Source organism: Pygocentrus nattereri, chromosome 4 (assembly GCF_015220715.1).
Source record: "Pygocentrus nattereri isolate fPygNat1 chromosome 4, fPygNat1.pri, whole genome shotgun sequence".
Lineage (NCBI taxonomy): Eukaryota > Metazoa > Chordata > Actinopteri > Characiformes > Serrasalmidae > Pygocentrus > Pygocentrus nattereri.
Window position 1 is genome coordinate 31,656,046 of NC_051214.1, and position 25,887 is coordinate 31,681,932.

The 25,887-nt window shown below is 38.5% G+C and overlaps 3 protein-coding genes across 4 annotated transcripts in view; 1 reads left to right on the forward strand and 2 right to left on the reverse strand.

The window, feature by feature from the left end:
• The window catches only part of snx17 (sorting nexin 17), a 35,601-nt gene extending 26,583 nt beyond the window's left edge, over positions 1-9,018 (reverse strand). For both annotated transcript variants that reach the window (XM_017710501.2, XM_017710500.2), the window contains exons 1-3: positions 8,221-9,018; positions 3,288-3,362; positions 317-434 (exon numbers count right to left, since the gene is read on the reverse strand). In XM_017710501.2, the coding sequence (XP_017565990.1) occupies positions 317-434; positions 3,288-3,362; positions 8,221-8,280 (253 nt within the window). In that variant the 5' untranslated portion in view covers positions 8,281-9,018. The remainder of the gene's footprint in view (positions 1-316; positions 435-3,287; positions 3,363-8,220) is intronic.
• Positions 9,019-9,266: 248 nt separating this feature from the next.
• On the forward strand, positions 9,267-14,109 carry atraid (all-trans retinoic acid-induced differentiation factor). The gene is made up of 7 exons (XM_017710499.2): positions 9,267-9,980; positions 10,219-10,346; positions 10,433-10,501; positions 11,805-11,876; positions 12,471-12,592; positions 12,686-12,786; positions 13,017-14,109. Exons 1-7 carry the CDS (start codon positions 9,861-9,863, stop codon positions 13,119-13,121), a joined length of 717 nt encoding a protein of 238 aa, XP_017565988.1. The 5' UTR covers positions 9,267-9,860; the 3' UTR covers positions 13,122-14,109.
• A 2,376-nt stretch (positions 14,110-16,485) lies between these two features.
• eif2b4 (eukaryotic translation initiation factor 2B, subunit 4 delta) lies at positions 16,486-25,674 on the reverse strand. Its single transcript, XM_017710498.2, has 13 exons — positions 25,535-25,674; positions 24,952-24,992; positions 23,738-23,912; positions 22,843-23,049; positions 22,599-22,681; positions 18,980-19,071; positions 18,759-18,873; positions 18,024-18,100; positions 17,761-17,863; positions 17,470-17,597; positions 17,197-17,374; positions 16,897-17,077; positions 16,486-16,788 (listed from the first exon to the last, which is right to left on the reverse strand). Exons 1-13 carry the CDS (start codon positions 25,593-25,595, stop codon positions 16,589-16,591), a joined length of 1,641 nt encoding a protein of 546 aa, XP_017565987.1. The 5' UTR covers positions 25,596-25,674; the 3' UTR covers positions 16,486-16,588.
• Between the last annotated feature and the right edge of the window lie 213 nt (positions 25,675-25,887).

Consider the following 25,887-nt stretch of genomic DNA (forward strand, 5'->3'; position numbering starts at 1 on the left):
AAACCCAAATCACTGCCTGCAAAATGGATAACTGTTGTATACTTTGTATAGCAAAGGCTATCAAAACATTTAAATTAGTTCATAAATATTCTAATTACCTGACTGACTGCAACTACACAAGAACTTGCATTGAGACCTGCATGACTACACTGAGGAGATGATTTGGGCAGTAGGGAAATAGTTCATGAATTACAAAATACAACTCAGTAACTACAATAGATATAAGTACCAAGTTTTTTCCCCATATTTGCACAGAATTAATTGTTCCTAACACATGTAATAATATGACATGGCACAGCCCTGATATCCTACGCACCAGCCTGCATGTACTTTTCCAGTTGCTCTCTTCGCTGCTCCACCTCTGCTGGTGTTAGGGTAAAAATCTTCTTTGGGGGGAAGGTGGGCACTACGTTGTTCCCATATTCTTTCTTTATCTGTTCAAAAGCAAGGAAAAAACAGCACAGGGTTTCAATATGCATGTACCTTATAAAAAGAACAAAACTCATTTACCCATCTCAAGCTGTAACAAACCATAAAGTCACATAAAAATTGCAGCTTGTAACCATGGCATCCAATTTTGCGGGGATAAAGCTGGAATTCAGTCTGACCACGCTGCCCCTTTTGCACAGTGCAATATTCTTTTACAGGGAATCTCTCAGGAATGAGACTCATAAATCACCAAAACCAAAAGCTCTGAATTTCAGCAGACAACTGTGCTAGTGATGGTCCCCCAAATTACATATTTTATCACACATTGCACTTCAACACAACATCAGGTAGAATATTACGGATCTCAATGTGTTATGTTAATGAGTTAAGTCACCTATTGGGCCTAATTCTTGGTATTCACATACAGTAACATCAGCAATTCGTATTCAATACATCTTCACATGAGGGACTGTTAGCTCCCCTAATCTGGTGGAGGTAAGTGGATTTGGGACCAATCAGAGTGAGTTGGCTGCATCTCTACACCATGGCAACACCTTTAGCCAGAGCGTCTGATCTCACTAGGCCTTCTGTGCCTGGTTACCTAGCAACAGAAGCTGACAGACCAGAAAACAAGGCTTTGCCAACAGAATCACTAAAGTTTTCAGGATGATATTTACAATGAATTGCTGTCAAAAGACAAAAGGCACTGCTAGCATTTTTTAAATAATAACTTAGCAGTCATGACTGGGCTCTATAGTACAAGCAGGATTGTTTTAATCTTATTCAAATGCTCCCCACCCCCCCTTCTCTTTTTATTGAGGAATAAAAGCAAAACATACATATCCAGTTCTTCCACACATTGAAAAACTTCCTTAATTTTTTTTTATAAAGAGATGTACTCTTTGTGCAATTTCTAGTTATAATTTGTCTTGAGAGTACAATCAAAGAAAGAAAGAAAGAAAGAAAGAAAGAAACAAACAAACAAACAAACAAACAAACAAACAAAGAAAGAAAGAGGGGTAGAAAGAAAGAAAGAAAGAAAGAAAGAAAGAAAGAAAGAAAGAAAAGAAAGCGGGGTAGGAAGGGAGGAAAGAAAGAAAGAAAGAAAGAAAGAAAGAAAGAAAGAAAGAAAAGAAAGCGGGGTAGGAAGGGAGGAAAGAAAGAAAGAAAGAAAGAAAGAAAGAAAGAAAGAAAGAAAAGAAAGAAAGAAAGAAAGAAAAGAAAGCGGGGTAGGAAGGGAGGAAAGAAAGAAAGAAAGAAAGAAAGAAAGAAAGAAAAAGAAAGAAAGAAAAAGAAAGAGGGGTAGGAAGGGAGGAAAGAAAGAAAGAAAGAAAGAAAGAAAGAAAGAAAGAAAGAAAGAAAGAAAGAAAAAGAGGGGTAGGAAGGGAGGAAAGAAAGAAAGAAAGAAAGAAAGAAAGAAAGAAAGAAAAAGAGGGGTAGGAAGGGAGGAAAGAAAGAAAGAAAGAAAGAAAGAAAGAAAGAAAGAAAGAAAGAAAGAAAGCCCTCAGTCAGCTGGCACAACCTGAAGTGAATTAAAATTTTATCTACATCTCTCTCTCCTATTCATATATAGATTCCATTTGGAATAAAATGTTGCAGTATTGCCTTTCAAGGTGGACCTTATCTTTTCCATAGTAAGAAAATGCATGACATCCCGGAGCCACAGTGAAAAGGAAGGGGGTTTTGAAGACTTCCATAGTAGCAATATGCCGCGTCTTGCCAATAGAGAGTAATTGCTAGAATATCCGACTGAGCTCTGTTGAGCAAAAGTAAGTCAGTGGAAAATGCAAATATTGCAACGAAAGGGTTCTTATTAATGTTGGTTCCTAAAACCCTTTGTCATAATCTTAAAATATTCAGACCAAAATTTATGTAAAGAAGGACAAAAAAAAAAACAAAAAAAAAACGTGACTTAAGTTACATGGAGTAGCATGACATTTATCACATTGATCATTGACAGCATTCAGATAGAATCTGGATAGCTGGATTCTATGTAGTACCTTGAACTGAATCAACTGAAGTCTTGCACAAAACAAACTTGAACGTACTTCGTTTATGGCGTTGTCCCACCATTGCTCTGTGAAAGTAGTACCTAGCTCATGTTCTCAAGCACTTTTAATTTTAGTAAGAGACTGTTGATCTAAAGCCATGATATACGAGTAAATCTTAGATATAGTAGATTTCTGAAAGGGATTCCAAGTCAAAGGGTCATCCCATGATTGTGTGGTGGGAAGACATGTATAATTTGGAAACAGGGAAAACAGTGTCTGAGTTGTAAATATCTAAACAAATGAGATGGGGGGTAAAATTTTATTCAATGCTTTTTAATATATTTTTAGAACCAACAAAAAATAAAGTAATTTTTACTGCACAACAAAGTTTGCAAACTCAAATGCGACATGTGTTAGATGAACACTGGTGCGGTCATTTCTAAAGAAGGATTTTCTGGTTTAAAGACTAAGATAAGACCCCCCAACCCCCAACAACCCCCCTTGAAGGTGGGTGGAATGTTTGAAAAACTACATCTGCTCTGGGACAGATACTCAAGGATGGGCTGGTTGAAATATTTCCCCGCTCCAACAAGCACGGTAATGCAGAAGGAAGTCAGATAACAGTAGTGCTAGGAAGCAGAACATCACGCATCACTGTATATATTAGCCTGCACATCAGTGACTATGCTAACATTCAAAAACACAAAAAAAAAAAAAAAAAAAAATCATAAATTCTACCAAACTGATGGGCTGAGAGATGCAATCCTATATAAGACATAATGTGTGTGTGTATACATATACATACACATAATATAACCTGATGCTTCATTCACAGATTTGTTAATAAAAAGGCTTCAAAGTGCTGACCTGTTCGTGCAGGCCTAATAACTGGCTGTAGCGTACCCGGCAGTGCAGCACGCCGTTGACATGGATGTTGTAGGCCTGAAAAAGACAGGAGGAGAAGGAGATGAAATCAGATTCAGGAAACAAAAACCTGAAATGCACTAAAGAGAGGTGGGTTTCAAACACACAGACTGATGGTCTGTTGTTACAAAGCATATATCCTAATTATTTCATGTAGGTTTTTACTCTGAGGCCCTCTTATAACATTCGTAGATATATGTACCCAAAAAGTCATTTTTCTCTTATTTGCTTTTCTTCATCACTCAGAATTAAACAGGCCGAAAGAAAAATGAGCTCCATTCTGATCTGTCGTCCAGTATTGTGCCTCAGACTAAAAGCACTTGGAGTTGAAACAGTGCTTACAACTTAAGTATGAAGGGTTTAGTGTAGGCTGAATAGGTGGATACATGCAAACAGAAACTAAACACAGAAACAATGGGCCTCAATAACCGATACCATCCCAAGTTTTTTTCTTAAATTTGTTCTTGAGAAACATCCCAGTTTTCACATATGGACCGTATGGAGTGGGTAGCAAATGGTGCATATTTAAACTTTACATATTTCAACATTGGTTTTCCGTGACATGGACCCTTTTGGAAACGATGTTTGGCTTTGGACAGATGTTGTGGCATTAGCCCACAATTCCCATATCAGTGCATTCCTACTAAAACTGAGGGCAGCAAAATGGTAATAAGCTTGAAAGTGTTTTATTAATGCTAATAATCACAGCCACTGCAATGGAAAGAAAGCTTCAATAAAACAAAGACAACAGCACCGAACTGTCTTCTGAAATCATGGTTACAAAACAATGAATAAAAATGCACTGGCATTTCCTACAAGCAGGCCAAAAAACAAAATTAACCATAAAAAGAGACCTCTAACCATATCCTCTGCCTGACGCGGGCCTTAACGTTGACACTGGCTTCCCCGTAACCTCAGTAGGAAACACGGCTCCAGCTTCATGCTGCTTACATGGCACCCACGCCAATAAGAATGTGCGGTAATCATGTTTACGCTCGGCCTCCTTCACGCTGCTGTTTGTTATAACAGGAGCTGGTGGGGCTTTATGGAGAGTTTTGGGTTTGTGCTTTTACTCTAAAACATTAATATCTGTGGTCGGAGTGAAGGTCTTGTACGACAGCCAAAATCATCCTTCTATTTAAAACGGGCGGGATATTCTTTTCTCAGGGTTTTTGATCCAAAACTGCTTGACTGGCTCATCACTGGGCCCTCCACTGTGAAACAACAACACATGCAGTTGACCTTTAACTTCCACCGAGAGACCACCGCAAAAGCACATCCAAACAAAAAAGAAAGGAACAATTTCACAAGATTGATTCTGCGCAACAGGAAAAAAACTGATAGAACATGAATGTTCAAAATATCTTAGCAAATGCGTTTTTAAAGAGGTGTGTGCGCTCACACCGTGAACTTCCTGTTTGACCGCTCTCGCTGCTTTTTGCTTACCTAAACTGTTCAGTACAAACAACTGCTGTGTCATCTTAATGCAGGCCAGTTTTTTTGATAAGCCTTAATACATTATCGAGTTTCTAACTTCTATTAACTGCGCAGCAAAAACTGCAGTTGCAGAAAGTTTAGGCTCTCTTTACACCAACGCAAGGTTACGCACTGTGGAAAGGCACAATTCACTGGCAAACATTTATTAGCACTTAAATTAGGCCTTATCTCATGAAAATAACCATCTAAAACAGCACAGGGTGGCATTCAAGACAGCATAACAATATGAGTGCAGACTCTTGCAGCTCACACCAAGGGTGTCCAATGTTATCCACAAAGGGCCAGTGTGGCTGCAGGTTTTCATTTCAAACGAGCTGGACACACACGATCAAGTGTTTGACGGAGACCAGGTGAACAAACTAGGTGCGTCAGGTGGGCTCATGCTTGACTGGAATGAAATCCGCAAAGGGCAGATGTGACTGCAGGTTAAGATTGGACACCCCTGACTTACACTGATCTTTCATATTGAATGAACGAATAAATTAATGAACAATAGCATGTATATTAAGCTGTATCTTTATATTATGTCGTTTTCTGCTCCTGCATTTACGGTAAGGGGAAAATAAGCACCTTTGTTTTTGTTATTTAAAGTGTCCTGATAAAGCGCTCCATTCATGCTTCCTTCGGTGACGTGTAATGCCCTAGAACTGCTTGCAGAAAAGTAGCCTCAGTGTTGATACTCACACCTCCATACTCTGGGCATGTTGTTCTAAAGGTCATATGCGCAACTCTTATTTCTCCAAACTTACATTTTTTTTCCATGTGGCCAGACCTTATTGTTCTGAAACAGTTCTGCTTAGCCTAAATGCAGATGCGCATCTCTGTGCTTCTTTTTTTTTCAGCCGAGGAGTTGAGTGGGGTGAAACCGTAAGTGTTGATCATGCTGCTTTCAGAACGTCCTGCAACTCTTCTCAAGTGACTGCTGGCTTCGTTCTTACCTCCCCTTACCATTAGTCTGAAAGGATGTTGTGAAATCTTGCATCTTGGTACACCTCACCACGGAATATTAGGTGCAGTTCTATGAACTTTCCATTTGCACGTTATAGAAACAATTGCTCTGACGTGAATGTTTAAGATTTTTGCTGTGGCTCTGTGGCTTTTTCCATTTGAATATTGTTTAGTAATGTTGTCCCTGAAAGCTTCAAGTCTCTCCTTCACCTTCACCATGACTGCTACTTCTTGCTTGGAATCATCCCAAACAGGAGCAACCATCTTTTATAACACCAGAACTTTTTTTTTTTTTGTAGTATTAATATCTAGAACTTTTTTTATGAAACCATCTATTCTATTCTAGCATGAAAACTTGTCTCTCCACCAACCTAAGTCTTCTTAAACATCTTTGTTTATTCTTGGGAAATGATACTTTTTCACATCATGTGTGTAAAGCTGAAGTGGATATCTGCAGCGAAACAAAGTTAAATAACAAACAAAAAGGGAATATACTTGTTTCACCTGACTATTTATTTGACTCAATCATTAAAAACATCAAAAAATTAGTGTCACTACACCAAACAATTAGCCAAGGAACCACAATACCCTGACTTGTCTCATTACAAAACCTTATTATGTCTTTTTTACAGTACTTAAACTACAGAAGGAAGGGAAAGTGTGCCCTCAAGTATCCAGGAAGTGGGACCATCATAAAGAAAGTTTTTCGCCTGCACAGGAAGTCTGTCCTTTAGACTGCAAACTCTATTTTCTTTTTTCATGGTGGCTCCACTGCAAAGTGCGCACATTCCGTGAGCCGAGTGGTTCCAAGGTACACCAGAGACAATCCCTCTAAATCCAACTTTACAGTACAGGCACACAAACACGCTCTTCAAATGACTGCTTTTACAACCACCACGACAATACGAACATTCAGAAAGTGTAAGGAGAATAAAGCACAGAGGAGAAAAATATCTCCAGACTTGGATGCATGCTGAGAGAGAGAGAGAGAGAGAGAGAGAGAGAGAGAGAGAGAGAGAGAGAGAGAGAGAGAGAGAGAGAGAGAGAGAGAGAGAGAGAGAGAGAGAGAGAGAGAGAGAGAAAAATTTGGCTGCCTTGCCTGCCTTGCTGTTCCACATTCCACACATGTTGCACCTGGATGAACCACGTCTGGGGCGAATTAGGAGGGGAAAAAAGGAATGTATAAACTGACAGCGGTCTCTACATACCCTGCCCCTCGCTCTACATTTCAAAAACAACAGTGTGCCACAACAGCCGAAGCAGCGTGATTACAGAGACACTGCTGACTTTCAGTTAACATCCACACATCTGGTCTCAGGCATTTTTTCCCCCTCCCCATGTGGCCTTGAAAGACCCCTCTATTCCAGTGTGATTTACGATGATCTCAATAGCAAGAGTGAGCGAGTTTCCTTCTGTGGACTGTAGAACCAACAACTTTACACAAACCATGGAGCTCCTATGTCACTTTACAGCGCTTTAGGTTTTACCGAGCTCTGCTGACCTGCTTCAGGAAGGCTAATAGCTACTCACTGCACACTTTAACTTTGAATTGATGGTGCAGCCTGATTCACGTTTTGACTGTTATTTGCCAAGCATGAACCACCCATGCTAGACAGTCTCACTGCAGACATAACACTTCCAACGAGGCATTCAGACTATCTAAACCTTCTTCAGAATAGCTGCAGTATGATGGTACACAGCCAGACAGTAACATAGTTTCGGGGTGACTTGTCATTGCTGAAAGGTGTAATGCACTCCAGACAAAGGCATTAAAACAGCAGATTCTTGATTTATGGTGGACATATTAGCACATTATACTGCTGTAGGGTTAGGACAGTGAATTAGTCCTACCCATTTTAGCATCATGCAGTTTATTGTAATCCACCACATAGGAGGATGACAGTCTACTTTTAGATATTGTGACCCAAGGAGCACCCCAGGACAAAATGACCCTGATCCTGACAGTGGACTGCAGAGATCATGACCAGCCCATGTAAATGAAAACGCCAGTGTATGTTCCTGGTTCGTAATAAGACATAAATGGATAAACTGCAGTGTCCAACGAGATCAAACTTAACCAGCAAGACATCCACGTTGTTTTGGGCGTTTTCTTCTCATGCTGCTGTAATTATATGTGAACTCTGGCTTTACATGTTAATAGGCCTCGATCTTAATGACCCTCAATGCCAAGAGGACGTTACTGCAAAGCGGTATACAACAAATACTAGGAAAAACAATAACCGTCGCCATGGACAACAGCTGTGCCAAGAAGCTGTAGGAGCCAAATACGCCAGCTCCATGTAAAATGTTCACTGGGTTCAAGCGCAATGTAGGTTTTGGCCATCTGACAAATCTGACAATGCCCCGAGCAATGAATCACAAACATTCACTCCCAAAGTTAGCAGGACACGCAGTTTAGTGTGGCACTCACCACATACGTCGATCCGTTTTCACCGGAGCGAACCTCCGTCTCAGGAATGGAGAAGTGCATTTTCTTCTCAGCGAAAACTTACTGAGATAACCTAGCTATATTACGGATGTATGGGTCAGATATGGATCTTTTCCAAACGTTCAAAGTGATTAAGAAGTAAATCCACACAGAGTCCCGTCTTCTTCTTCTTCTTCTACCGCCAGCTCATCCGAGTCCTCCTCGCCTCTGTTTCACTGCTCAGTCTGGCCTTTTATAATTCAGACCCAAGAGATTCTCTCAGATTTGTCAGATGTTGCGGTCGTCGATGAGGTGGTTTAAAATAAACTTATTTCACGTCAGGAGCTAAACTTCTCCCATACAACGTCTGAGCACCAGCAGCCATGTTGCAATTGGAGGTAATTCCACCTTCATTGTTGGCAATTCATCAGCCTGTCTGGCCAAATCTATCGACTCAGCTCCTCAAACGGTTCGCGAAACTCCGGAGATCAGCACTGGAGGACGCTCCGATGTAAACCGAAGGCTAATAAACTTTTAGCTAAATTGCTCTGCATGCAAACGTGCAGTCTGCAAACCCCTCCGTCTCAGTCTGCACTGGTCCAAACGAGTGAGGAAGCGAAAACAAATCAAGACATGTTCTGTCGCTTGTCCATCCAAAATATAGCCTACCTACGCGATCTCCTTAACTCAGTAGGAAGAGATGAAATACATTAGCGGATAGGCTAAGATATGAGATCTACTCTCCACCAAAGGTCGATTTAACGTATTCAGTGTGTGTCCACTGGTTCTCGAGGCATTGCAACAGTCTCTTGGTTCAAACCAATGAGAAAAGAGGGGGAGTCGTTTCACATGGGATTGCGTCAAAACGTTTATTTCAGATATTCATACTAAATATGACACGGGTTGCATGGCATTGAACTGTAAAACCAATTTGAGCAAACCGAACAGCGATGTTACTTTTACAACAAAAGGACCTGTTTTACTTCAGCGCATTTTTCTCCCACCTCTGTGCTTTAGTGGTGTTTACCGAGGAGGCTGCAGGGCAAATTAACATGCATTTCATTAAGGAGGCATAAGTTGAGCCGGGACGGAAGCAAAGTGATGGTAATTTACCATAATTAAACGTAGCTACCGTGTTGTGTGTTGTTATTAGCAGTTAAATGCTACAATTACACGGACATTTATTTAAAATGGGAAAATACCAGCAAGGCTCACTAAAACATCTCAAACCGCTCAGTCCTTCCTGTTTGTCCGTTGCTCAGTTGTCTTCAATCAGTGGCAGCCTCCACATTCACTGTAGCCTTCATTACGCGTCAGGAATAAAACTGGAATAAAATGCAATTTTATATTCAACCCTCTTCTTGTTTAGTTGGAGTTTCCTGATCTTAACAAATTGCTGAATGTCTTATATCGCTGATTCTAGGGCCAGTTTCGTCAGTTATTTTGTAGTGGAAGTGGTTTGTCTTTGCTTACTTAAATAAAAGATATATCAAGCGAGTGATCGGAATGAGTGCAAAGCTCTAACTTTTCTGAGTGATTAAACCCACAAATGCGAAATCGTAGCGCTGGATGGATCGACATGATTGTGAGCTTGAACGCTGGCGGTCACGTGGCGCATCACTAGGTCACGTGAGTAGAGGAAGATGCCTGCTGGGATCAGCATTTTTACCCTGTCCGCTCTGTGTTTATTTTATGTTTTATTCATTTTTTCCAGTGTACACGTCCATTCCCAGCACATCGATTCGCATGTACGAATACAAGAGGTATGTGAACTTGTTTCAGTTTTTGATGAGGAGCAGAATTTCCCTATAAATACAGTGTAAACAACGCACAGCTCCCGCGCTGTAACTGTCAGTTTTACTGTCACCGCTTTACAGTTATGTTTGTGGTCTAGAGCTTGGAGAAAAGTACATTTCCGCTGTCAGCTCCTGACTCATATTTGTCACAAATGTAGGAAAGCTATGGCTGTTGTAGAAGACTAATGCTTTCCTGTTCGTGTAGTTATGTCACATGTGCGGTGGAGCGGTGCAGACCGGCGGTGCTGTGTGGAATCTCTGCCTCACAGCAGGCCGGATAGAGGGCCGATGCTGCTTTAGGAATAACAGCAGTGAGGAGCACAACATTTTTGGGTAGCAATGCACATCATCAGCGTCTTCTTTTAGACATATGACAGTTTAGAAACTTTGATGTTCACATGTTACTCTCGTACTTTCAGGTTGGATCTATCAAATTGTTCTCTGAGACGTATAGAAGACCTCCACGAAGCATCTGCAGCAGTTATAATGTAAGTAGTAAAGAAGCTACTGCAGAGACATTCTAGGCATATACTACTGTGTAAAAGAGACCACTTAGTTATTCATTTATCAGTAATAGAAAAAGAAAACATACTTAACAAAAAAAACACACAAAAACAATATTTCAGTATCCATTCGTTTCTTTCTTTCAGCTTTTCAAATAAATCTGCTGGTATTTTTTACACCTCCAAAAATCAGTCCTAGAAGTTGGTTGCATGATCAGTTTCTCATGATCCAAGTAATACCAAACACATTCAGCGATGATGTGGTCTGGACTCTGGGGCGGTCAGTCCATTGTTCTGAAAAAAAAACAGCAGCTTCTTTGTTTGATTTCATTTTATTCTGTCTCTCAAAACTAAAAGCTCTAAGTACTGTTTATCTGATGGTGATGGTGACAGTTTTGGAGTTTTCGTGGTCTATCAGGTCTTGCTTGGTTGTAGGAGCACCATTTTCACGATACCTTTTAAACATGTTTTGTACTCCAGCCCTTCCTTGTGCAAGTGGGATGTTTTCTATCTATTCTTTTCAGATATACACTCACCAGCCACTTTATTAGGTACACCTTGCTAGTAAAAGATTGGACCCCCTTTTGCCTTCAGAACTGCCTGAATTCTTGTTGGAAACATTCCTCAGAGATTTTGGTTGGTTATTTGAGTTACTGTTGCCTTTCTATCATCTTGAATCAGTCTGCCCATTCTCTTCTCACATCAACAAGGCATTTTTGTCCACACAACTGCCGCTCACTGGATATCTTCTCTTTTTTGGACCATTCTCTGTAAACCCTAGAGATGGTTCTGTGTGAAAATCCCAGTAGATCATCAGTTTCTGAAATACTCAGACCAGCCTGTCTGGCACCAACAACCATGCCACATTCAAAGTCACTTAAATCACCTTTCTTCCCCATTCTGATGCTCGGTTTGCACTTCAGCAAGTTGTCTTGACCACCTCTACATGCCTAAATTGAGTTGCATCCATGTGATTGGCTGATTAGCTTTTGTGTTAACAAGCAACTGAACAGTGTTAATGGTACAATGTACCTAATAAAGTGGCACAGTGAGTGTATTTCCTGAGTAATTTGCACTTAATGGCCTTTTTGGAATTTAACTAAATAAGGTGTGGTCCCTGACTTTTTTGCACAGTACTTTAGAGTTTTCTACTGCCGAGTTGTTTCAGCATTGTGTGTGTATGTATGTATATATTTATATATATATATATATATATATATATATATATATATATATATATATATATATATATATATATATTGCCTAATCTCAGTTGTGTTCTTTTCAGAGATCTTTCCAGCAACCCTGTTTCCAATCTGAGTGATTTTATATTTCAAGGTTTTAATCGTCTGACTCATCTGTAAGTAACTCATCAGGGTTTTACATTTCAGGACATTAACTAGTACATTATCATTCAAAAGTTTGGAATCACATGTCATTAATTATTTTATTCAGTACTGTGTTAAAACAGTGTAGATTGAAATGCCACAAGCTAGACGCAGGAAAGTATTTTCAGATGTTTTATTGAATATTTTAAGGCTTTTGGGAACATCATAAAGTTGTTAATGATGGACAAATATACTGTAATGAGCTATGTACAGTAATTACTTTAAGTTATCTGCCTCAAGATTTTATCACCACTTTTCAAGTATGAGGTATTCTGAATACTACTTTTTATTCTAATTTCACTTTCAATGTTATATAGATTTCGCAGCCATTATGTAATCATCTACAGCTCTGTTCGTCCTTGTGGACACATCTCACGTGTCTTCATTTTTCACAGCTTCACAAATTAGTTGACTCTTATAAAGTTGTAACAGCATCTTAGTAGAATCACTTGATATATGCACCTGCAACAATATTGATTTAACATTATTGAAAACAGAAATTCTGAATGGTGGTTCCAAACCTTTGAACACTGGTGTTTATTGTTTCAACATTACCTTTTATTCAGTATATTGCCCATAAAGCTGGAGTGTCCAGGGGGCAACACCTCATGGGACAGAGTGATGATTAAAAGGGACACCCGAATCTGTGAAGGACAGAGGAATGCCTGCAATGAGACAGGGCAGATGTGTAAGTCACAATCCATTGAGCACTTTAATTATAGTACATTATATTTTTACCCATGATTTTTGCAAACTGTTTTGCTCATGATTATCTCTGTAGCCTGGGATTGCCCTGAGAACTCTTTCTGCAAGCCTTATGGACCAGGATTCTTTGAGTGCAGCTGCGCCCATACCTTCCATGGGTATAAATGTTTAAGAGAGGTAAGAACTTCATCCAGGGTGGTCCGTTAGCTTAGGAACAGTACTGATACTAATGCGCTACTGATTGTTCTAAGCTAGAAAAGAACATTTTATTAAAGCAGCAACAACATTTATTTACAGTTTAAAAATTGGTGAACTTTGCCAAGACTAGAGAAAAGCCTTTAAGAGCATTGAGAAGATATGAACTGTAGTACACCCTATGTTCACTTGTTGTCTTTGCTGATTTGCAGGGCCAGTTTCCTATGTTGAAAGTCATGGCAATACTGGGTGGGTCCACAGTTGTCCTTTCTGCATTATTATGGGTCACCCAAAGAAGAAAAGCTAAAGGAATCTGAATTCTGGCTTCCTAACTGACAAAAAGTGGTAGACAACACTGAACAAAACACAAGTGATTGTTTTATGGCAAAATGCATTGAATGCAAAGTTTACTATTTTTAAGTTTTCTTCTCTTGCCTTGGCAAGGACGGTTAATATTTACATATTTTATTTTTATTTTGCACTGAGCAAAGAATCGGACTGGGAAGCTCAATGGTGCATCTTTCAGATGCTGTTGAATGTCGCAGAAAAGTCTTTTATCAGTGGCGTGCAGGTTATATGACTTTCCCCCGGCATTGTGTTGATGAACACACTGAGAAGCAGCTACTGTTTGGTTGTGCTTTTGTATCGCGACAGAACAAATCTGTAGAATCATTGTAGCACTGCAGTATTGTCCAAGGGTTTTAATACCAGACTGTACAGTTACTTTGTTTTTATTTTGCACACAATGGAAAAATGATACTTTTTTTATTACATTTGTTATTTTTCAGGGTTTTTGTTTTGATGACTAGTAGACAATGCATATGTCTACATTTATATGGTACTTGTTATACAAAAACATATATGTGATATGAGAACCTTTTCTGTTATTGCCAAATATGTTTACAGTTCCCTGACAGTCACTGGATGTCCAGTGTTTGAGTATTATCTTACAATTTGCTTCAGACTATTTGAGAATTTTGCACAGACAGTAGTGGTAGACCAAGCAAGAAGATAAATGGTAAATAAAGGGAAATAATGAATGACAAAAAAACACAGCACTCTTAATAGTGTAAATAGTGAGTGTGGTATTCAGCTGACAAATATCTGGCCTCAGCGGTTATGGCTTTTCTCTGTAACACAACGCAATGAACATTATAAAGAAGTATAAAGGCTAAAACCTATTGAAAAATGTCTTGAAATAAATGTTAAGAATTATATAACAATGTTTTTCTTTCGGATTTTCTTGTAACTGCTATTGGATCCCATTCATTGTAAATAAATTTTTATTCGAGGTGTGAAAACAAATCTTGGTGACATTTACTTTGACATGTACAGCGCTGTGAAAGTTTTTGCCCATCACCCAATTTCTCTTGATTTTGCAAATGTGTCACATTTAAATGTTTTTGATCCAGCAATTTTAATATAAATGCAAAACGAGTAAACATTAAGTGCAGCTTTTAAATCTTTCCATTTACTGAAAATAAAGATTTACTCAAAGCCTGTATCAGTCATGTGAAAAAGTAATTGGCCCCTAAACCTAATAACTGGTTGTGTCACCCTGGGCAGTAACAACTGCAATCAAATGTTTGGAATAATTTGTGATGGGTCTTTTACATCTCTGTGGAGGAATTCTGACCTGTTCTTCTTTGCAGAATTGTTTAAATTCAGTCACATTGGAGGGTTTTCAAGCATGAACTGCCCATTTAGGGTTTTGCCGCAACGTCTAAATGGGAGTCAGGACTTCAACTCAGCCACTCCAAAACTTTATTTTTAATTTCTTTATAGCCATTCAGGGGTGGACTAGATTGTGCTGTGAACTGATGGCGGGCATTCTTCTTCAGGATTTTCTTATAGAAGGCAGAATTCAGGGTTCAATCAATTATGACACATTGTCCAGGTCCTGCAGAAGCAAGGCAGACACAGACCATCACGCTACCACATTTGACTGTTGGTATGTTTTTAAGGTGGAATGCGGTGTTAGCTTTACGCCAGATGTAATGGGACCCATGTCTTCCAAGAAGTTCTACCTTTGACACCTCAGTCCACAGAATATTATCCCAAAATCTTGGAGGTCAGGTCATCTAGCTGTTTTTTGGCAAACATGAGACAAGCCTTTGTGTTCTTTTTGGTCAGCAGTGGTTTGTGCCTTGGATTCCATCCTTGCCCAGTGTCATTGTGCAATCATGTATATTGACCTTAAGTGAAGCCTGCAGATGTTTGGGTTTTTTTATGATGAGTTGTTCATCTGGTAGGCCAGCCACTCCTGGGAAGGTTAATCACTGTTCCAAGTTTTCTCCATTTGTGAATAATAGCTCTAACTTTGGTTCACTGGAGTCCCAGAGCCTTAGCAATGGCTTTCTAACTCTTTCCAGACTGGTAGATATCAACAACTGTTTCAGCTGTATGTGAATCTCTTTAGAATGTGTCATCATGTGCTGCTTTTTGAGGCCTTCTAGCTGCTTCACATTACCAGACAGGTTCTATTGAAGTGAAGTTTAGATCCAACAGGTCTGTCAGTAATCAAAGTAAGCCTGGGTGTGTCTAGTGAAATTGAACCCAACAGTCAACTGAGTTTGGTTAACTGGATGATTAATAGTTAAGTTAGGGTCAGTTACTTTTTCACATAGGGCTAGGTAGGGCTGGACAGCAATTTTCCTTCAATAAATGAAATCATCATTTAAAACAGCATTTAAATACATTTGTGTTTATGTGGGTTATTTTTGTCTAATATGAAAATAAGTTTGAATGTCTAAAACATGCATGTCACAAATGTGCAAAAACAGAAGAAATAATAGGTAAGGAAAAATTTTTCAGCACTATATGTGACATTTTTTAACTGTGACTTAAATGTTAATATTTTGAACCAATTAAGAACAATATATTCTACATGTACACCTCAAACCCAGACTGCATTAGAACATGCTTTAATTAAAATGACAGGCTTTAAATTGATGTCTGGGATCTTCCTGCATGAAGAAATATCCCACTAATTGCATTATTAAATCCACAAATTTTTCAACTTTTCTGCATAATTCAGTTGTTGTATAAATAGAATCATTCGGTGTTGGCATGAAATGACGCATAGCAGAGAAACATACCAATTCTGATTTCTTTACAGTGGTGGCGATAGTAGTAAGGGGGTGGCAAAGTCTATAACACTCATTTACTAGTGAAAAAAATATTTAAACTATTAATTTACTATCCAAAACAACCAGTAAACCTAGAAGTGTCTTGCGAGTTTGTAGATGTCTTGTGGATAATGGTAAAATCTCAAAAGGGACATTTTCTTCAGGGACTACTTTACCTTTAAATGTCCTGCATGTACCTTAATGTTTAAAAAAAAGTTTCAGGAGAAAACGTTGTTTTAAAAAAATGCATTAATAAAGTTGCTAATAAAGAAGTATTAAATGGTTTGGGTGTCTGGTTCCAATCATTCCCACTGTGAACAAATCTTGCTACAATGGCACATATCAAATCACTCAATGATTTATTTATGCAAGGGGTTTTTTTTGTACAAAATAATGGACAAGTGTAATTTCCCTTTAACAAGCTAACAGGCACTACCTGTTCTCTCATTGTCACACATTTTCAGTAAAAGTACTAAAAACAGACTCTGCTACGTGCTTCAGGAGATACTGCGGCAGGAGGTGAAGAAAGAAAAAAACAAACACACAAAACAGCTTTGATTAAAAAGCATGTGCCATTTTAGATACAAGTTTATTTTATGCCAAAAGCCCACTGTGTGTAGGCATGTGGGTGCACAGAAGCAAGTGATGAGCCTTCTTTACTGATCCACGTTCTTCACTCGTAGCACTACAGGCACAGAAGTACAGGGGATCATGCCTAGCTCTGTGATTACCAGGTCAACAAAGTCTGGAGGTGTTACATCATACACCAAGTTCAGCAAACCCAGGGACTTCACGCTCTGCCAGTCCGCCAGCTGCGTCTTTCCCTCCCGAGTAACAATTAGGTCATCAGGGTCATCTGCAGGAATAAATGTGTGTGATGTCCTGATCCTCAAATGATAACAATTACGATGTATTATTAACTTAGACTCAATGCATTAAATAAAATGTGCACCATCATACTTACCAAGTTCGTTGGATACGAAGGAGTCAGTCTGTACTCGTTCACAGAACTTGTAGGTCTCGCAGCAGACCAACACAGGCACATTGTAGGCCTTGGCTACCAGGGCAATTTGAGACGTTCCCACTCGTGACATAACGTATCCATTGGCCAGTAGTGCATGGGCTCCAAGAAAAACCTTGGATACCTAGGAGAATGCAATTATAATTGCTGTGTGTCACTATGCTTAGCCTACATGCACTTATCAGCAAAAGGTCTATCACATTTATATGAAAAAACGTCATGACCTATACTCCAATAAGTTACCTCAGGCAGAATGTAGGACACGGCAGATATAAGCACATAGGTACACCGAATGCCTCTCTTCACCAAACGCCTTAGTGCTTCCCTGCCTTCCAGCCTGGGCCGACTGTCGACCACAATAACTCTGAACTTCCTCTGCTTCTCAAAGGCCTCACACAGGATGTGATTGACAAGTGAAGAGCTGAAAAACATTCATTATTGACAATGTTTTAGGTAAAGATTATTAAAAGGTTTACAAAACATTCACAAATTTGCAATGCTATTAAATTCTCTTACCATCCATACACTAGAATTACATCTCCATCGCTAATCTTATCAATCGCACATTTAGAGATGGCTTTTGCTGCTAACGTGATCTTCTCATTTACATAGTTGTCAATACATAACAACAGTTTCTTCTTAGCCTGTGGACAAAGACAACAGAGAGCGCAGCTTAAACTTTTTACAGGCAAGATATACTTTGTTAGTACATGTCTATTTCAGTCAGGTGTACTTTGTATGGTTAAATACTTTCTGCACAAAAAAAAATTGCCTATACAGATTGTCCATCACATTAATGCTTCTCACCTCTTCTTCTTTGCACTGACTGGGAATATTAGAGATCTCTTTTTTGATGTACTTGATTGCATTACCCATGCTTGCTGACAGGGGGCGACACTGATTGAGAAAACTGCAAAAATATATACACACATGCAAGCATTCATAAAATGCATTGTGATCTATGAAATTAACAATTCATAAACAATTCAGTTTATAAAATAGTAAACAGTTTAGAGGCACATTGAAAACTACCAATGTTAACATGCTGATATTAAAAACAAAACTCTAACCTGATGTAGGGCTTCAGTTTGTTTACTAGGTCCCTGGGCAACTCCTCATTTGGAGGAGTGCTGTAGTCTTGAATAACCTGCAATAGTAACAATTACAGTTAATTACAGTTAGTAACAGTAATAATTAAAAGATAAAGAGGTCATTTACAAGATGTGCTATAACAGCAGGTAAATATTTTTTTAATTTAACCTTTATTTAACCAGGCAAGTCTTTACGAAGAGTCAATAAGTATAATCTTAGGAGACATCTACATTTATTAATATAGCAGTAGCACTCTGACCTACATTATATGGACAAAAGTATTGGGACATCTACAGATTTTATTACATCCCACTGTAAATCCATAAATTCATTAATATGTAATTGGTCCACCTTTTGCAGGTATAACAGCTCTCAGCACACAGTTCTAGTGCTGAAGTTAATGCCAGAGGAAGTTTGGAGCTCTGCAGTTTTTGAGTCAGCATGACTCAGGTCCTGGAAGCAATGGGACTGAATGAAACAATTGTTGAATGTTGAATTGAAACAAACTGAATGTCCCAATACTTGTGTCCATTTAGTGTATATGAAGAACTGAATCTCCAGTTTATGAGGGGGACTGTTGATAACCAAAACAGTAACACTTTTGGGGACTTAAAAAAAAATCTGGGTTCCAATTATCAGCGGTGTTTACAATATTTGACCAAAAATAATTCCACTTTCCCTTCTCATCTGCAAAATTATAAATAGTGGTGTACCTGTTTAAAGGCATGTAGCAAGGCCACAGAGCGAGCATTGGAACCGGCTACGATACCCTGCGAGTACTGAAGTCCCAACCGCACTATAGAGGGGTGGATAACTGTGGCAGGGATGCTTAAAAAAAAAAGTTTATTACTCAAAAGTGCAACAAACAAACAATCACCAAATTATGCATCCACAAATGATGTAGAAGTAAATTATCCTCATAGATTTGCAGTACCTGATTTGCTGGGTAAGGGGGGCTTTGCGACTGTACTGGTGCAGGTGCGAGAACAAGCTGACTTTGTAGCCATAGTCTGACCTCAGTGGGATCTGTAAAAATAAAATAAAAACAGTGACTGTGCATGACTGCAGTGACTGGCTGTTACTGGGCAGGGGTATTCTTTTCTCTTCAAGGTCAGAGCTGACGCTGCAATAGAATAATGGCTCTACTGTCTAATGAGATATTTGTAAAGACCAAGATGTACAGTGGCCAAAAATAAACATGTTGGATGCATTGCACATGACGAAATGAACAGAACAGGCAAATGATGACCATCTAGCCCTCTAGACGCAACACTTTTTTCCACCAGGGAGTGTGGTACAGTATGGTACAGTTACAATTCTGTCATCATACATTTTGTTCTCATTTCCATTACCAAGTGATCGATACTGTACTTGAGTGCCAGGGATTATTTGGTTACTTGCTGGTGTACCAAATATACTGAATCAAGCACTGTACAGTGCAATGAAACCATCATTTATTTCTTTAATTTCCAGTCAAGACATCAAGTGCATTAAGTACAAGTTCTTAATTTTTATCTTTAGGAAAAAAGCATAAAATATATTTAACAGAAATTTACTCCGAAGCCTCAACAACCAACTTTAATATCAAAATTTGCACTGTCTAGTTTGTCCATCCTTTTCCTTTAGTAAAGCATCCATTCTTTTTCGGCAGTCTTGCTCTCAGTTTCAGTTAATACCTTTCAGTTAATATGCTTTGCTTCTGCAGGACCTGGACAACATGTCATAATTGACTGAACCTTGAATTCTGCCCCCTATCAGAAAATCCAGAAGAAGAATGCCCGCCATCAGTTCACGGCACAATCTAGTCCACCCCTGAATGGCTCAAAAGAAATAAAAAATAAGGTTTTGGAGTGGCTGAGTTGAAGTCCTGACTCCCATTTAGACGTTGCGGCAAGACCCTAAATGGGCAGTTCATGCTTGAAAACCCTCCAATGTGGCTGAATTTAAATACAATACAATACAAATTTACATTCATCAGACCATAAACCCATACACTACATCTCAGATGTCTTTTTTGTCTAATTCCTTTTCTCAGTTAATTATGTTATTTACAGCCACACATCCATTATGACTCATGGCACTGAATTGTCTTCTCTCAGCAGAAGGATGAACAGAAATATCTGTAGATTTTTTCAAATCTGAAGTAAGAGATTAGATTAAGAGACCCTTATTAGTCCCACAACGGGGAAATTTCACCTCCACATTTAACCCATCCCGTGCAGTGAAACACCACATACATACTAGTGAACACACACACACACACACACACTAGGTCTCGCATTTTCTCTATCTTTTAATATATGTTTTTGAACTCCAGTTTTGAAAGCCTTATTTTCCTTGTATATTTTCCCATTCCTTATACAAGTGGATTATCTAAAGTCAAATCTCCACAGAAATATCTCTTGCAAAATTTATAACTTGTACCTGTAACTTGGAGCTGTTTTATACTATTTCAATTTGACTATCCTCTTTCATATGCAAGCGGATTATGTCTAATCTCATTTGAAATATCTCCTTTAGCCATTTTAGATGCACATGAGAAAAAATTGGCAGCCAAGGTGTGTTTGGGTAGTTGCTTGTGTGAACGTTAGTGTCTGGTTTAAGGGAAATGTCATTGATTTTGGGAAAGGAGGACACAGCCATAACTTGTTGGTTTAAAGTTTTGAAGGATGGAAGAGTTCCGTAGATAAAGAGTGATCAACTTATACACAACTGAATTTATCAATAAAAGCTTTTGTGTAATTTTCTGTTAAACATATACTAATTTTTTTCTATGTCATATCAATAAGCACTTAATTATACTGTTAACTTGTACTTCATGACCACTTTGAATGGAACGTAAATAGGGTGGTTTATGACTTTTGCACAGTACTGTATGGGTGGAATCTGAAATAGGGCATAACAACATGATCACCACAGAATCATCACTCGAGTCAGATGACTACCATTTCTAATACCTAGCTAGCCGGAATCGCTCATCTGTGATTTTTTTTTTTTGTGTGTGTGTTAATATTAACGTCAATTGAGAAATTTTGTAACCGCCTCACAACTTCCAGAAAACCCCACCTGCTTTCACAGTTCTGTTGTATTATGAGAGAAGAACCTAGGAATACAGACAATTCTGGGTTGAAATTAGTAACTGTACTGTGTTCAGCCACACTGCCTAGTGGAAAAACCACAACAGTTAAGAAGAAACACCAATGTTTGTTACGTAACACAAAATCAAAACAGATCAAAATCAAGAGTCCCAACTAAACTACATAAAATACACAATGTACACATCACACAAGTAAACCCATCTGTCTCTGCACTGGGATAGAAAAAAAAATACACATCAAACAAAAACCTCCACTGCAGACACAGTGTAGACCCAGACCTTGACTCGAGACATATTTATACTGGTTCCTTGCCCTGACTTCTGCAAGAAATGGGAAGTAAAGCATCTGAAGTAAGTATGCTGAAACATCTTCAGGAACATTTGGGATGGTAAAGAAGGAAGTAAATGAATAGAGAAAACATTTCCAAAAAAGCTGGGACACTGAACAAAATGTAACACAAACAGAATACAATGATGTGTAAAATCACTTAAACCCTATATTTAAATGAAAATAGTGCAAGTACAATATTATCAAAAGTTGAAACAAAAAAAAAAAATGTTTTTTGAAAAGTATATGCCCATTTTGAACATGATGCCAGCAACATGCTTCAAAAAATAGTTGGGACAGGGCCATGTTTACCACCTGCATCACCTCTTTTAACAAACACTCTGTGTTTGGGAACTGAGGAGACTTCACTTACAAAACTAGAGTAGTCAACGTTTTCCTATAGGATTCAGCTGATCAACAGTTTGGGGTCTAATTTGATTTCAGTGGTGACAGGTCTGGATTGCCAGTTTTACACTTTGGGTTTTTTTTGTTTTTTTTTTTACTAAGGAGCCATGCTGTTGTAATACATGCAGAATATGGTTTGATATTGTATTGCTGAAATAAACAAGGCCTTCTGTGAAAGACACCATGTATATTTCTATATACATAAAACGTATATATTGTTCAGTATTAATGGTCCCATCATAGATGTGCAAGTCACTCATGCCATGTGAACTGATGCTCTCCCCTACCATCACAGATGCTGACTTTTAATCGATTTGCTGTTAAAAAGGCAGATGGCCTCTCTCCTCTTTAGCCAGAAGGATGCTGTGTCCATTATTTCCAAAACCAATTTTTATCCATCCGATGTTTCCATTTTACCTTACTTCATCTTCCACCAGATGTTTTTTTTACACAGACTTACCAGTTTTTTGTTGCCCTGTTCCAACTTTTTTTGAACGTGTTGCTGGCATCAAAATCAGCACATATCTTTTAAAAAGTATTTTTAACATTTGATATGTCTTTGTACTACTTTCAATTGAATATAAGAATTAAATGATTTGCACATCCTTGCATTCCATTTTTTACATTTTTCACAGCGTCCCAACTTTTTTAGAACTTGGGTAAAAAATATCACTCAGCAAATATGACAAGGAAGCAAAATACATGCGTATTAAACTTTCTAACCTGTTGTCTCTCCAGCTTCTTGGCCAGCTTTCTCACCACAGCAGGATCATCAACTTGGATATGTTCTGGTAATCGTTTCACCGCTGATTAAATATATAATAATACACCAGCCATAAGAATATATCCAGACACCTCAGTCAGTTAACATTTTCCTGAATCAGTCAGATCATTAACTCTGAACGTACAACATTATTATTATGACCTACAATAGGACTTTCCACCTAATAATAACAGGTCATGTTACCTGGTTGCAGCTCATTTGGTGGAGCTTTCGACTTGCTGGAGGCTGGTTGCGAGCCTGGCTCCTTTTTAGCCTGTTTTGATGCACGTTCTGCTTCCTGGCGTGCACGCCGCTCTGCCTTTAGCTCTGCCTTGCTTTTAGTTGGCTTATCAGTAGGTGTAGTGGACTCTGACACAGGCACACTGGCAACCACAGGAACCGCTGATTGGGCTATAAGACCAAAATCGATCACAGGAGTGCATCAATAGACACGATGAGAAAACAGATGACCCAGAGAATCTGTGATGATGTCTATAACAGATTCCAGGACTTGCACACATAATACAAACATGACACAATGGCTATAACTATTTGGAGGAAAATAGAAAACTTTAGATTAGGATACACTGAATAAAATATACGAAATCAACTGAAAATGGGAACTCTAAAGTTCTGGGCACCAAAGCTATTATTGATGCACCAATATGGGAATCACGAGCCAATACCGAGATCCAATAATCTACTGCCAAAGCCAAACCATAAATATTTACAAAGCATAGAAATTGGGAATAAATCAACCTTGATCTATATTACAAAGAAATGTAAATTGATTTATATCAGGTTACAAATGCAGTAAAATGAATGAAACGCAGACATTTTAGCACCACAGTCTAAACATTCTCCTCTTATAAATACATCATCATATATCTTTTTTAAATATTGGTCTAATTTACACACTCTTTTTAAAGGCAATTATTTACTGATACAAATATTACAAAGTTTATGCATTTGTTAAAGCTATTATTCGTAATGCTAAAATGTGAAATAATCTAACAAAGGTTTTAACAAAAGCCTGATACTAAAGTGATGTGGATTAAGACCACTTCTGAATTTATCCAGCAAAATGGCTTTATCTTACCTTTCTGTGCTGGGCTTTGCGTAACTGGTTGAGAGGCAGTTGAAGGAGGTACCTTCTTTTCCTTATCCGTGCCTTTTTCCGTTGGACCCTTGTCATCTTTCTTTCCCTTTTTCTGCTGTTTCTTCTCTTTCCTTAAACGTTGCTTTTCTTCTTTTGTCAGATCCTTACCTTCATCCTAGAGATGATAAAGTCATGAGAATATCAGTCAGTAAAGCGCACACACTCTTACATTAGATGGTTCTTTGAGGGTTCTTTAGTAAAGAAAATGGTTCTATATGAAACCATGATCATTCAAAGAACACTTTGTATGATTAAATCATAAAAGGGTACTTCAGATTGATGGAGAACATGCTGTAGATGGTTCAATATGGAACCTTTTTGAAAAGGGTTCTGCTATAGGTACAATGTCAAGCTTGTAACAATAGAACTCTTTTTGGTGCTATATAGAACCATTTTCAAAAAGGTGCTATACAGAACCATCTAAAGCACTTTCTCCATCAATCTGAAGAACCATTTTACAATTCAGAGTCCTCTAATCATGCAAAGGATTGCTTGAGTGCTCACGGTTCTATATAGAACCACTTTCTTTACTAAAGTACCCTTTAAAAACCACCTTAAGCGTATACCTATCCATAATGTCCTTACCATGCCATGACTGCATTATATATATTTTTTTTTGTTTTACATTTTAAGCACTATACTTTATAGATAACCCATGATATAGCAAGCAAGCAAAAATGTATTTATATAGCGCTTTTAACAACAGGTGTTGTCACAAAGCAGCTTAACAAAACAATCAGTATTACAGAGAGAAGAGAAAAGAAAATCCAATATAATGGCTATAAAACAGCCAGTTAAATGCAATGCATGGGGTTTATAGGGTGTCTTTATTCAAAGATAAAGAAATATTACGTTTCCTTTCTGGAAATGTGCTTTCTGCCTTGTTAAACTTTAAATTACTGTCTGGGGTTCAATCTCAAATAAAATAAGCCATATCAGGTTGGAAGAACATTATTTTAGCCATTGTATTGCCAGCACTATGGAACAATGGGTCCATTAACTTTATTATGAACTCTAACGCAGTAACTTAATTTGAATAGCGTGTGATTTACAAAATATTAGAATATTTCATTTAATCAATATTCAGCTTTATAACCAACACATATACCCAAACATGGTGAACACTGCCATCATGCAGTGTCAGTGCAACTCACCTTCACTCGCGCAATCTCGTGCAATTTCCCATCTCCTTCATCTGTGGCAGAATAACAGACTTTAATGGTCACTGTTTTGGCAAAAACTACTGCAATGTGCCCTTTCGGTTTGACTAAAACATTGCAAGGCATTACAAGGTAATCTGACACAAGTAAAACGTAACCAAGTGGCTGCCAACGTTTTTAAGGGGGTTAACTTGTTATGAGTTAGCTAACCAGCTAGCTAACCTAAGCTAGCTCTCATTTTCACAGTAACAGTAGCCTCAGCCAAAAAAACTGCCTTTTATTCACTTAATATGGACATCTATTAACCTTACAAGATTTCCAGGGGATAACTCAGAGTGGTTGTCTGAAAATACAGATGCAGTGTATGATGCAATCTCCCAGTGAAGGTAGCAGTAGCCAGCTGTGTCACTCCTCCACCACTCACAGCTAACCTAGCGAGGCTCAGACTGCCGTTAGCTAGCCTAGCTACTGAAACCGCGCTCTCTCCTCGCAGTCAAAACACTTTCAAACACTGATTATCCTGCTGTCCAGTTTGACTAACTTCACATACAACGAGAAGCCCATTGCATTAGTTTACCTGCAGCATGGTTGATGCTGCCAGTCTGTTTAGACTGCCCTCTTCCCTCTGAATCTGCCATGTTTCGAGTTGGTGGACATTACGTTGAGGACCCTGAAGAGAGCTGCTGAGAAGAAGCACTGCCTCTAGCGGCGGGAATAGGACACTACACAACCGTCGTTCACCTCCTCTTCTTCAGCTTTTAATGTTATATTATTAACAAACCTCTTTATATTTTAAACACACGTACCTAACAGTACATTAAACCCCTTACCCTATCTGGTAAGTGTGGACATGCTTTGTGTAATATATAGTAAAAAAAAAAAAAAGTGCTGACCATTTTCTGATTTCCCTCTTTACCTTTTGGCTACAAT